General features: G+C 39.1%; 1 protein-coding gene across 5 annotated transcripts in view; it reads left to right on the forward strand.

Moving 5' to 3' along the window:
• PLPPR2 (phospholipid phosphatase related 2) overlaps window positions 1–14,836 on the forward strand; it is a 504,385-nt gene that overhangs the window by 162,044 nt on the left and 327,505 nt on the right. For all 5 annotated transcript variants that reach the window (XM_044084610.1, XM_044084607.1, XM_044084608.1 and 2 more), the window contains exon 3: window positions 4,313–4,501. In XM_044084610.1, the coding sequence (XP_043940545.1) occupies window positions 4,313–4,501 (189 nt within the window). The remainder of the gene's footprint in view (window positions 1–4,312; window positions 4,502–14,836) is intronic.

Below are 14,836 nucleotides of genomic sequence, written 5' to 3' on the forward strand. Positions count from 1 at the left end.
AGCCTCTTGGGTCAATGCATATTCTGATTTCATCTGATTTTTTTTTATGAGCAGCTACCATGGAAGACACCCACTCAGTTGGTTCTGTGACTGGACAAATCACACCTTGCTGCACCATTTTGTCTAACTGGACCATGACTTTGTCCTGCATAGCTATTGGAACTCTCCTTGCTGGTCTGACCACTGGACTGACCTCTGGGTCTACTTTCATGGAGTACACAACTGGAAGTTTGCCTAGCTTGTCGTCGAAAACATCAGCATACTCTGAGAAAATAGCATCACTGAAGCTGGAACTGGGACATGTGCTTACATGATGAACTTCTTTGGTAAAAGAAAGCAGTTTCATTCTCAAACTGTCTCTGAGACCTAATAATGACTGTACAGGTCTTCTGACTACATAAAACTGCAAGTTGTAACTGTTCCTAGTCGAATGGCACGAAAGCACTACTGAGCCTTCGGTTTGAATCTCTTCACCTCCATAAGCAACAAGCTTCACACAATTGGCCAAATTACGTTGCTCACCAGCCCTCACTTTAGCAAATGTTTCTGCTGACATTACATTACAGTTTGAACCAGTGTTAATTTGAGCTCTGTGGGTTTGCCATTGATCAGGACAGTACAAAATACTTCATCCTTTGCCAATAAATCTACTGCATTAACCTTTTTACCGACCACTGATACATCATCTACATATAAAGTAAGGTTGCAGCTTTCTACATGATCAACTTGCTTTTTTGAGTGACCTTTCTTAATAACTGAATGAGGCTTGCTTGATTTACAAAACTTTTGAAAATTATTCCATTTTTTGCACTGTGGCATTGCTGATCAAATGCTAAGCACTTCTCTCTTTTAACTCATGACTGGCACCACAGTTACGACAGTAAACAATAAGACTTGACTTTGGTTTTGCTGACTCACCCTTATACTGCACTGAGCATGTCCATTTTGCTGAGCTAGTCTTTGAACTTGCTAGAAAGCTATGAGCTTTCCCAGGAAACTCTGCAAGGCTGCAGCTGTCATGTGTTAAGGCCTGTTTCTGCTTGCCACGTGTTGCATGCTGTCTAAGCTTGCTCTAGAGGCTGTTGAAACCATGCTCATATCACTTGCAAGCATACTTGTATGCCTTTCTGTGAGCTCATGGCTTTGCTTAATGTTAAATCACTGTCACAAAGCAAAATCTTTCTCACTGCAGCACTGTTAACACCACGTGCAAACCTGTACTTTATTAATTCATCTTTCAAGTCACCAAATCTGCACGTTTTGGCCTTATTTCTCAAGTCAGTGATATAAGCTGCAAAAGTTTCACTTGGCGTTTGCTCTCTTCTATAAAATAAGTGCCTCTCTAATGTAACATTTGTCTGGGGGTTGCACATTTTTCTAAATGTATGTTTCAAACACTCAGGGTCCTCTCTTAATTCAACTGGTGCCACAATATGGCAGTCTCCCCCTCCATATAATGCTGATGCATACACAAATGAACACTCTCTTTCAATAGCCTTTGACCCAGCTAAGTTAAACAAAGTTAATGCCCTTGTATGTGAATCTTTGTTAGAAAAAACTGCTTGTATGAAAATATCGTATCCCTGCTCAAATACTCTCAAATTCTCTGCTATATTATGATCAAACACAAGTCAACTTGGTCTGCGAAATGCCTCTGCCATATCAACACACAGTGGTGGAGGTGCCTGAAATTATATACGCACATACACACGTAAATATATATATATATATATATATATATATATATATATATATATATATATATATGCCAGAACTTTATGCCAGTACTTGTAATTATGCCCAATAGCACAACAGACTCTTTGAAATAACTGCACTTTGCCAAATAAGTCTCCGTAGCACAAGAACACTTTAAAATCACTGTACTTTGCAAAACCACTCCTTAGTCTAAGAAATACTTCAAAATGGCTGTACTTTGCGAACAAAATGTACACAGCAGAAAAATCTCAGAGTAAGAAACACTTCAAGATGAATGCACTTTGCAAATAAACTGTACATGGCACAAGAACCTTTCAAAATGGCTGTACTTTGCGAAATAACTCTGTACAGTGTAAGAAACACTTTGAAATGGCTGCACTCTGAATAAATGCACACAGCACAAGAAACTTTTTGAAATGGCTGTACTTTGCACTTTGCAATGTAACTGTATTTTGCACACAGCAAACTCTTTGAAATAATTGCACTGTAATAAAGCACACACTCTGCAAACACTGGCACACTCTGAGATACTTCAAACAACTCTAGTTATGCTTTGAATGACTTCGGTCAATGCAAAATAGTAGTTTGTATCCAAACACCGTCTTTTACTAAAAAACATGCAGCCGCCTTGCTCGTTAAGCTTATTTTGCCCTTTTATTGTACTCGTTATGCCCATTTAACCTCTTATCATTCTCACTATACATTTATTGCATCTGTTTTACTTTAACCATGCTCGTCATGCAAACCAAAGGTAATTCTGGGCCCTATATGAATATCTGTACTAGTTTTATCAACTATCGTAATTTCGAACATTTCTTTTAATTAATAATGTGTTTTGTCCCTTTTGTTTGATTAATAATATGTTTTGTGCTACTCGTTTGATTTATAATGCATTTTGTGCCTTACAAATTTTCTGTGCCAAATAAATCATTTGTGCAAGTTTTTATTACCTTAAGTTCATTTCTGGCCTTTTTTTGTTTGTCTGAGCTCTGTTTCACTCAACCAGCTTAATCTTTCTTCACTTTTAACTCTGCACCTCATGGCTTGAAGAAGTTACTCTCTTAATCCTGGTTCTGACACCATGCCACTCGTCCAGTCAGGATAAAACAGAAAAGTGGTTGTGGTTTCAGTTCAAGCAGGTTTATTACACACAAACATCAGGAATGAGGCTTTTGCAACTTAAAGTTATAAACAGACTGACTACCACACTCATACATGTTGACACTCTGGCTGTCCTCTCAAAATGGCACTGCTGCCTGCACGTGCTCACTATTTATATGCATGTGCTTACATCTGGAAATGCTTCTTAAAGGTACATACACATGCTCTGTTCTACAGTTTCAAGTAAGAAATAAGAAGATATTATTTCATAAGGAGGGTGGTAGAGTAATAGAATGTATTACTTGAGGAAGTGGCACAATTAATGGCATCATAGTACTTTAGAAGTTGTCTTGGACACAGCAAAGAAACAATGGTACGTGAATATGGAAGGAAGAGCTGTGTGGAGTCCTGCTGAAGCACTTTAAAGGAAGTGATAGATGATATGTCTTCTTTAATCTGTATCTGCACATAGTCAGAAGTTGCCTTGTATGGATCACTCAGTAGTCTCTGGGGCAATGAGCACCATGTTGTAGCAGTACTGCACTTGCAGTTGTAATTATTTAAATTGGAAACAGCACATGGAGAAAGTGTTACTATTTCATTTTAAACATTGATTTCCTTTTCAGTATCATCGGGAGCTTCAAACAAAAATGGAATGTAAATATAGTGATTTGTGTCCTGCATATAGACTTTTATTTTGTGTTGCCTTTTTATTGTGTACATGTGTATTCTGATCAGGAAAGTTGCAGCTGTGAAAAAGTTCTGTTTCTGGTGTCCTGGGATGCTGCTTCACTTAATCTGCTATGGCTACCCTCCTAATTTCAGATTTAGAGGCTTGGCCTCTAACATGTAGGCCATGCGACTTCCTACTACTTGTGTTCTGAAGTCACTAAGGTTGCCTTTTCCTTTTTTAATAAAGTTTCCATTATTTAGAGTGCATGTCCTTCATTTGTTCTACTACTCTGAATTTTTGCTTAAAGGTTAAGAGATATAGGTTTGAATACACTGTTCCTCCTCTTACTACATTTCTGGAGGCAGTGAGTCAGCTTTTAAGTCCATTTTATCAAATATTTTGAACTGAATCTCAGAAAAAAATACAATACTGGTTAGTAAGTATGGTGTGATAGATGTAATGGTGACTCACAGGCAAAGGAAAAAAAATGCAGTCAAATGGATATGTGCAAGTAATAACTGTCATATATACTGACCAGTAAATATTAAAACTTCCTACAGTGGTGTAAATCTAAATTACATGCCTCAGAGCACTCATATTAGGACAGAACAGCATCACACAAAAACCATCGTCTGTCTGATTTATAGTTTCTCACACAAACAAAACATGAAAATATGAGGAAGACTGCTGTGACCAGTATGATGGGAGCATGCCGGAATCTGATAAGCAATTTGTAGACTCCAGTTGTTGCTTTCCTTTGTCCCATGCTGCTGGTTTCTCCTTTTCCTTTTATTTTTTCTGACTGCAATGCTTTACTTCCAGCTGGTCATCATGGCAGGGACTGTACTACTGGCCTACCACTTTGAATACACCAACACGTTTCCTGTACACATGCAAGGCTTCTTCTGCTATGACAGCACGTTTTCCAAGCCTTATCCTGGACCAGAAGACCTCAGCAAAGCACCGCCTGCCCTGGTGTACTCTTTAGTGACAGCCATTCCAACAGTGATGGTAAGGGAAACTCCTGATAAATATATTTCTGAAAATGTGATGTGAAATATGGCATGCGTAACAAATGTAAAAACAGTACTGAATGTTAAAAGTCTAAGGTTCCAAAGACAAACTGAAACATGAGCTATGTTTTTCCTGATATCCACATTAAAATGCAGAATGCTATATTCTAATGAATAATTTGCATTTGATAGATCATTTAGCTGAACCAACAGTTTAAAATGCATTTTAGTCTGCTGTTTGTAGATATTTTACTTATGTTCACTTGTTAGCTTTCACTTTCATGTTATGTTGACATACCAGGTGGTCTTAAACAGCAATGCCTGTTTGCTGCAAGCACTTGTTCACATCTAGATATTTTGTGGGCAGAGTTATCCTAAACTGTTATTGCTTAGTTCCTAACTAATTACTAGGTATGTGGTCCAGAAGAACTTTGATGAGCTGCCTAATTTCCCAGTTGCCACCCAGCAATGGATGGTTAAGTAACTTGCTTGGTGTCACATAGTAGGTAAAGGGATGCTGAGGGTATCAAACCTTGGGCTATAGGAAACAACTCATTTTCTTAATCCCCTACACTAACTGCCAGACACTCTTAAGGCCATATTTCCTGGAAGGAGGTTAGAGAGACATAAAACAAGAGAGACCAGAGGAGGATAATTACAAATCACTCCATTAGTGTTTGAATCAGAAACATATACACTCAGGCACCACTAAACAGACTGGTTCCAGTGTACCAGTCATTCTAGTAATGATATAAATATATTGTGTTTTCAGAGCTCATTTATTTTGTGTCAAGTTAGCTTTGCATCCCAGATTACCTTTATGTCTGACACTGCTACTGCATAGTACCTCATCCACTTTTCTGGAATGCAGAATCAATCAGACTAAAAAGAATAAAACTGTTACATTTTTATGGATATTGTACTTGGGTTTTATAACAGTCCCTTGATATTGACTTTTTCCAGTGTGTGTGTGTGTGTGTGTGTGTGTGTGTGTGTGTGTGTGTATATATATATATATATATATATATATATATATATATATATATATATATATGTATATATACCAAGGTCTTTACAAGCCTAGCTGTGCCAACCAACCCAGTTTTGTCCCCGAGTTCCTTAGATGCCTATATGGTGGGGTATGTTAATGAAGAGGTAGCAAGTGATTATGTGTGTGTATATGGGGGGTATAAGTTGGGATTCAATTTATTTATTGTTAACCTTTGTCCATCAGAGGCATGGAAGCCAGACCAGGGGGTGAATCTGTGATTTCCCATCTAACGATGAAGGTTTCTTTTGAATATGAGGAGCTTATTCCATCGTGTGGGGATCCTCTGCGGCATATACTGGTCTCTCCAGCATATTCTGTTTACTTCACAATCCTTGGATCTAGTGTTTCTGGTTCTGTTTGTTTTGTGGAGGTGCAAGATATCCATCAGAGCTGGATCTGAGGATGCCTTATATGCTAGGCATAGATCACCTTTCAGTAAATTTTTGAAATTAGATGAGATATGAGAATAGGAGACTAACTACCAAGATAAGACCTTAAGGCAATCTATCTAAGACAGGGTATTTATACTCTAGATTCTCTTGGTGAAAAACTTCTGAGGGTGTTCCAACTGTTACAAGTGCCTGGTTAGGTACATGTCAAAGGGGTCATTGTACTCAATGATGGGTCTGATAGTGCTTGAGTAGAGTGGTACTATAACTTCAATGGACTTGGATGCTATACCCTTGCTTATGACTTGGGGGACATAGAATAATTTTCTTACTATCTTGTCTATGTGCTTGTCAAAGGCCAGATTACTGTCTATATATGTTTCTAGATCCTAGCAGTCAGGCCAATTCTCAGGGATGTTTTATTCATGGAGTTAGCTTGGGTGGACAATTTCCCAAAGGGCATAGTAATGCGTTTCTTTGAGTTGAGTTTTAATCCATGGTTTTGGCACTAGTCAGTTGTTTGTGTAAAACCCTCTTTTAAGATATTGCTGTTCTGGGGGGAATCTATGATAGCCCTCAATTTACAGTCAGCTGTGAACTTGATAAGCCAGAGACCTTTGGCATTAGTTGTTACTTCTGTAAAGTAGATGCCAAACAAGAGTAGGCCCAACACTGAGCCCTGAGGTATGCCAGGAAAGAGCACTACATATGTGATGTTTGTTTCTGAGAGTTTTGATGGAGAAGTACAGAGAAGTTCAGAAGGAGTTGCATTGTGTCTTTGTGGACTTAGAGAAAGCATATGATAGGGTGCCTAGAGAGGAGTTGTGGTATTGTATGAGAAAGTCAGGAGTGTTAGAGAAGTATGTAAGAGTTGTACAGGATATGTATGAAGGCAGTGTGACACAGGTGAGGTCTGCGGTGGGAGTGACAGATGCATTTAAGGTGGAGGTGGGATTACATCAAGGGCTCTGAGCTCTTTCTTATTTGCAATGGTGATGGATAGGTTGACAGACGAGATCAGACAGGAGTCCCAGTGGACTATGATGTTTACAGATGACATTGTGATGTGTAGTGAGAGTACAGAACAGGTGGAGGAAGCCCTGGAGAGGTGGAGATATGCTCTAGAGAGAAGAGGAATGAAGGTCAGCAGGACTAAGACAGAATATATGTGTGTGAATGAGAGGGAGGATAGAGGAATGGTGAGGATGCAGGGAGTAGACGTGGAGAATGTGGATGAGTATACTTGGGATCAACAGTTCAGAGTAATGGTGAGTGTGGAAGAGAGGTGAAGAAGAGAGTACAGGCAGGATGGAGTGGGTGGAGAAGAGTGTCAGGATTGATTTGTGACAGATGAGTACCAGTAAGAGTGAAAGGGAAGGTCTACAAGAGGGTAGTGAGACCAGCTATGTTATATGGGTTGGAGACAGTGACACTGACAAAAAGGCAGGAGTCAGAGCTGGACGTGGCAGAGTTAAATATGTTAAGATTTACACTGGGTGTGACGAGGATGGACAGGATTAGGAATAAGTATATTAGAGGGTCAGCCCAGGTTGGAAGGTTTGGAGACAAAGCCAGAGAAGCAAGATTACGTTGGTTTAGATATGTGCTGAGGAGGGGTGCAGTGTATATTGGGAAAAGGATGCTAAGGATGGAGCTGCCACGTAAGAGGAAAAGAGGAAGGCCTAAGATAAAGTTTATAGATGAGGTGAGAGAGGACATGCAGGTGGTTGATGTGACAGAGCAAGATGCAGAGGACAGAAAGAAATGGAAACAGATGATCCGCTGTGGCAACGCCTAATGGGAGCAGCCGAAAGAAGAAGAAGAGTTTCCTGTTTAGTTGAATCAGAGAGCTCTTGTCTCTATGACAGTTGCTCTTTCTGATTTTGGCCATGACAATGTTTTCTTTTGTTATATACCCTGTTATGGTAAGGATTCCACCAGTGGGGTTTGTTTTTGGTGTTAGAAATGGGCTTACTTCTGGTAGGTATGGCAGCCTCATGTAATCATTTACATGTTTAAGCACAGTTTCTGTGAATAATTCTTTATGTACCTGTATTCACGAGATTTGGGGAAGTGCGAATTTTGTCTGACTGCTGTTTAATAGGATGTAATTTGCTTTAGAATACTTCCTAACTGTTGAGATTTATTTGGGTTTTCTGGGCTGGTTTTTATTTCAAGGGAGAAAGCTTTGTGGTCTGGCTTCACCAATGAAGATGTGACATTGGACGGGAGGGGTTAGGGGTGCAACACTCTAGCACGTTGGTGAGTGCTAGGTCCAATATGTTTGATCCTCTGTTTGTGCACTGCATCTGGCCAAGGGTATTTGTGTTGATAAGGTCCAGGAAACATTGTCCCTGTGAGTTACAGGCAGTGTATGGCTCCCTGTCTATGGAAGGAGTAGTTAAAGTCTCCACTACATAGGGTATTTGGTCGGATGGTGAGTGCCTCTAGTAGGTCTAGGTAAGAGTTATGAGCTTTGTGGGTCACAGAGGGTGACGTGTGGCTCGACAGGACATGGTAAGGATCCTTAGCTATGGAGACTAGGATGTGGATAAACTCCAGGGCATCATCTTGTCTAACTAAGATGGAGTTGTATTTGTTGCTAATGTAGATCAAGGTACCTCCACCTTTAGCCCCTGTCTGTGCTTCTGTTCGTCTAAATGTGCAGAAGGCATTGCAGCCTTCCTTTACTGAAGTACTTTCTGCGGGTTTAAACCAAGTCTTGATAGCAACAAAGATGTCTACATTCTCTAGAGTGAGGGGAACTTGTAGGGTGTGGAGTTTCTTGTTTACATTCTGAGCATTGAGAAGTAACACCTTAAGGTTGTTTGAGCTTTTTTTTGCTATGTTGGTAGTTTTGTTGTTTTGACATTGCCTAAAAAAGCTCTAATGGGTGAATAAGGTTTGAGTTGAAATCTGAAAGCACAGGGGGGACAGGCATAGACCATCTTTGGCAAAGCAGCATGGTCTTCTAACCACATCCTCCCATACTGATAGATACTGGATTCCCTTGGAGTGACATCAGAAACTAAGTTATTAAAATCGATTATTTTCTGTTCATACTGTGGCATAATCCTTGGTAAAGGTAGAATGCTGCTAAATGCAAGGCACGTACATGTCTGTGACACATATTCAGAGATAGTCATAACTTCTCTTTTCATGCTGTCCATTGAGGTACATTTCAGATTATTTTCACCCGCATGGAATAGAATCATAGAATCATATTGGTACCAATGGTGAAGTGGCTTGAGTTCATGTGTTATATGTGGATCCTTGCTACAGACAGGCAACTAACAGTTACCTTCTCCTTGTCCATCCTGGTGAGAGGAGTATCTGTGTGTCGTACAGTAGAATTCCCTATGACAAGAGTACTAGGTAAAGTGTTTGCTTGCCTTATGGGCTTTGTTCTTGAGGAATCATTGGGTGTAGGCTTATGTGTGGTGTTAGGTGTTGCTTTTGGTGTGTGCTTTAGTGGCTAGTGAGGATAAGGGCTGCTGTTTGATGGGTTATAAAGTCTGTAAGGTATGTAAATGTTTCTTTTAAGTGCATCACCATAAGAAGGTCTGTCTGTGTGGTGGGCAGTTTGTGTGAAGAATATAATGTGTGTATTCTTGAGAACTGTTTGTAAGTGAGATTTTTGCCTCAGAGGAAATTATGTATGCACTTCTCTCACTTATTGTGTTACTTTCCTTAAGGATTAAAAGGTTGTCTGAATACATGAGACAATTGTTACATTGTCTCTGAATGCCTATATCTACCAAGCTGCCCAAAGAGGCAATAGAAAATTGCAAATCCATGTTGTAAGGGCATTTATTAGGGTTGAGCTATTATGGTTTATGGACTTGGTTTTACATGGGTCACCTGAGTAGTGCTTAGGGTTAAGGTTAAATTTTAGGTAGTGGTATGAACTGATATTAGTGCTGTTTGATGCACTAACTAGCTGCCCTAAACTTAGCTACATGCAAAGCCTTTCTGTGTGTTACAGATTAAAGTCCTACTTGCTAGGTTTCTAGGTCTGCTACTACACAGGGTATTGCTTACCACCACTGCAGTGAACACTTCCAGGAAAAATTACCTATTTTATAGTATACAGAAAAAGCTGAAAACTAACTCCCATAGCCTCTGGCCAATAAACAACCACACCTTGAGCTCCCTGGAGACTAGGCAAACACCTTCTTCCACATGATGGATGATCCCAGAACTTCTTAATGCAAAAGCAAAGCAAAAGTAGCTCTGAAATGCAGATTAATACCAAACAACTGTCTGTAATAAGCCCTCTGGATGATAAAACAATCCCACTCTAAGCCTCCCTGTGTGTTTCACAACTCGGACTGACCAGGCTACTTTACTACTACCACTAGAAAAGCAGTCCCGGTCTTCTTAATGTAACACACTTTGGTTAGCCAAAAATGAAAAGGTACCAACTAGCTACAACAAGTAATTGTTCCTGTAAGATCCTTTGTGTGTTTTCCAATTTGGATATACAAGGCTACTTTTCTACTCCCACAAGAATTGCAGTCCCATTTTTCTTAATGTAAAAAATGCACTTTAGTTAGCCAAAATTAAAAAGGTATCTAAAAGAAATCAAATAACTAGCTACAACAAGTATTTCTCGCTTTAAGCCTTCTTGTGTGTTTTCTGACTTGGACAGACCAGGCTACCTTTCCACTCTCACACTGATTGCAGTTTCAGTCTTCTTAATATAAAAACGTATTTTAATTAACCAGAAGTGAATAGGTACCAGAAACAAGTCCAGCAACTACAACAGGTAATTGTTCCTATAAACCCCCTTGTATGTTTCCCAACGTGAATAGACCAGGTTACCTTTCTCCTACTACTAGAACTGCAGTCCCTGTATGTAAAAACACACTTTAGTTATCCATATGTGAAAGGTATCAGAAACAAATCAAATAACTAACTTCAGTTAATTACAAGGTAATTTAAAGGCAGGCAGACAAGCAAGCAGAGAGGAACACACACACTTTACTGTACGTAATTTCACAGTACACTAATAATCAAATGAATGGCCTTCCCAGTTTCTTCTGTTGGTAACCAGTAAAATGAACAGAGGAGATAAGACTGGGAGGAGCTTCTATGGCCAGGTATACAGTTAGGAGGGGGCAGCTCAAAACCCACTACAACAAGAATAGAAGAATTGGGTAAGAGAGTGGGGTCCAAATTCAAAAGACAGTAAAACTGCAATAAAATGAGGGCCCATTTAGGTCAGAACACCTAGGCCCAGCAGAGAAACCACAATAAATAAATAAATAAATAAAAACACCGTGGAGTATAAAAATGCCTTAAATGAATAGCTTTAACTTCAGATAAAGAGCAAACATAACACATCAAATTGTGCAATTCTCTGGTTTCAGTCTTATCTAAGTTGCAGACAACAAGCAGTATTATGAAAGGGGAACCTATCCACTCTATTGCCAATCAACCTTGGAGTCCCTCAAGGGTCTGTATTAGGCCCACTCCTATTCTCCATCTTCATTAATGATTTGAATACTATCATCCTAAAAGCAATGTGTATTCAGAATACAGATGAGTCAACCCTAATCTGATCTGCAACCTCTCCGACACATTTACAGAATCTATCCCAAAGTACTTTTAATAAGGTAGAAAACTGGCTTAATCACTGGTGTCTTCTATTAAATCCAAATAAAACAAAGTTGTTACTCTTCCTCCACTAGTAAGGTTCTATTGCCATTACTTACCATAAAATCCAATAATGGAACTATAATTTCTCCAGAACCAACTACTAATTTACTGGGTGTATTAATCGACAACAAACTCAAGTTCAATGCTCACATTGACCATACCATTAAGCCAGTAAATAAGAAACTTGGCTCTTTGTATAGGATTAAACAATTTCTTACCCCATCTGCTAAGACCATGATTGCCCGAACACATTTACTTTCAACCCTGCTATATGCTTCTCCTATTTTTACAAATCTAAGAAAATTGGACCTAAATAAACTCACTAGCTGCTACAATAATATTGCCCGATTTGCCACAGGTTCACCATATAGACAACACCATTGTCTTAACCTTAAAGCTCTAGGCTGGCTAGAACTACCCTGTCAAATTCAGTATAATCAATTAATCGTGGCACACAAAGTTCTCTATTAACCAGAAAACACACCCATACTTAAAAATATCATCATCACATACAGTAACCTAAAAACTCTCCGCTCCTCTAATAGAATGTTAGTTCAAACTGTTAAAACCAACAACTTAGCTGCTGACTCTCTATTTACCAACTCTGTTGGCAAAATCTGGAACTTACTTCCTGCTGAACTTACTGCAGTCCCCTCTTTAACTCAAATTAAAACATCTCTTAAAAACACTTAAAAATACATTGGCTATGCCCCTGTATAAACCCTGACTAGCCCTCTCTCTAATTACTTTGAATCTGCCTCTTGTTGAAACTATCTTTACCATAACTCTGATACTTCAGCTGTTCCAGTTGATAAATTAGTGATTGTTCTACTGAACTAAAGGAGAACTTGCACAGCTGTGTACTATTAACATTACTGTGTTTATGCATAAAAGTCTATAATTCCCTAAATCTATTCTGGCATATCTGAAATAGTTTTTGTAAGTGTTCCTGCACAAAGTATATAATTTGTCAGAGTATGTAACTGTCTTGTACTAATGTATACAATTGTCAAATCTCTCTGTCTGTATGTATGTATCTATGGAGCTTTTCTCCCCGAGCCTCCACTGAAAATGGATCAAAATCCAGTCGGACTCCCCCGGTTAACAAATGTAAAATAAATAAAATAAAATTTAAAAGGTAAGTTAAGTGCAATACCTGTCATAGGAAATGAACCCACAGCCTTCTGACCCTTCAGCACCAAAGCATCTGTTGGGCTGCTGACAAGAAGGTGGCTTAGTGACAGGTACATAACAGGAGTTCAGTTACTGAGTAGTAAAATGACTTAGGCTGGGATTCTTAGATAAGTGCAGTACATCTGTTCTCTGCATAAGGTGTCTCATTGCTGCTCAGAAACATTTACATTGTCTTGATGATTACACACACACACACACACACACACACACACACACACACACACACACACACACACACACACACACACACACACACACACACACACACACACACTTAATAGCATTGAACTATGCGCTACCTATCTATGAGTACCAACCATAAGCTCTATTTTAAAACCGTGCTATATGAAACATTCAATTATTTACAACATTGAAAACAAACTTTAACTCTTCAGTAGTTACTGTGCTAAAGGAAATGGGTGCTACAGAAGCAAATAGTAGGAACATGTTGATTTTCCCTTCATATGCTTTTTAATATTATTTTTCTCCCTAGATCTTCCTAAACATTTAACCTCAAATCCATTCAAAACTCATGTCTTCCCCTACCTTATCTGCCTAGACTTAGCATCCCATATCACTTTGTGGTAGGGATCTCCTCTTGCAAAGAGGAATATGTTCCATTATACCATGACACGCTGATTGGTCAGCGTGCAGCTAGTAATGGTTATGATAATGGAAAAGAAGGGTCTCTGGACTTTCCATTTTTATAACTCTTTTACTTGCAAGGAGATATAATGTTTTTTTTGATGTTTTTATAAAACTGTCGCTATGTTGCGGCGAGTTTAATATGGCGAGACAGCGGAAAAAAACAGCGGAGCATCTCTTTTTAAAGCTGTCTCACTATGTTAAGCCCATTTTTAACACTGATATACTAGAAAACTTCGGAGATCTGCTTTAACCTTTTTCAAATTTGCAAAACATCTCGTATGTTATTTTAGCTTAACATGGCAAAGAAAAAGCAACGGAGCGGAAAGCTTCTTTGCTGCTTGTTGCTTTGCCCACAACTCTGATGTACTGCATATGCATATGCATGCGGTACATCAGAACGCAGAATACCGGTGAGACAGCTGCGGAAGGGCAGCAAGGACAATGATACAATGCCAAAGTTTATTATTTAAATTATTGCAATATTAAATAATGTAATTATATAATAACAAAATAGCTTCTTTGGTATAGATTATAGTTTACCTGGTTGGTTTTGTGTGGTCACTTGGACTTCGCCCGCAGCGGCCAAGCCCGTAACGGTGAGTAAATCACTTATACACCACACCCAGGCATGCGTTATTGCTATAATAACCTCATCTTGTCATCCATGCTGGGTAAAAGTTGAACACCAGTTAGTCATTGCTCTTGTGAGGGTGGGGTTTTAATTTTATGTGTCTATCCCTTCCTGTGGCAGCCAGCATGCCTGCCTATGCTATGCTTCCAAAAGGAAGTACATACATCCTGCGTGTGTGTGTGGAGTTACCATACATGTACTGCTTAGCTAATGCTGAGCACTCATATCCAGTCTAAAATGCTGCACACTTCCCTGCCAGCAGAGGGTGCCAACAATGTGGTAGGTTAGATTGTGTATCTTCCTAGTATGGCTTAGCCAGCATGGAACACTCGCTCCCACCATTTCCTGCAATGCCAGGGGTACTAACTGAACTTAGGTCAACTGTACTCTAATTAGGAGTTATCCCTGTACACCACTGGATATGTTTATGGTCTCTCAATAGAGCTGAAACAGTATTCTCTGTTACTTCAGTTTAGTCAGTTTGTTGATTACATTTAAAATCTATATAATTTCTCCGTATAAATGTATGCAAGATTATGTTTTTTATAGACATAATGCAAATTAAAAATGCTACTTCAGTCTTCTGAGTGGGCAATATTTTCTCTTGTATAGTAGATACATTTCTGTATATTAAAAGTTCAGAAGGAACATAAGCAATCAAAAGCAATTCAACCAATTGCAGAGGCTGTAAGAAGCTGTAAATTAAGTCAAGGCATATAACGTAACTAACATAGAGATCAAATGACAGAACTTTAAATT

The sequence above is a fragment of the Protopterus annectens genome, chromosome 9.part0 (genome assembly GCF_019279795.1).
Source record: "Protopterus annectens isolate FY-2018-M chromosome 9.part0, PAN1.0, whole genome shotgun sequence".
NCBI lineage: Eukaryota > Metazoa > Chordata > Ceratodontiformes > Protopteridae > Protopterus > Protopterus annectens.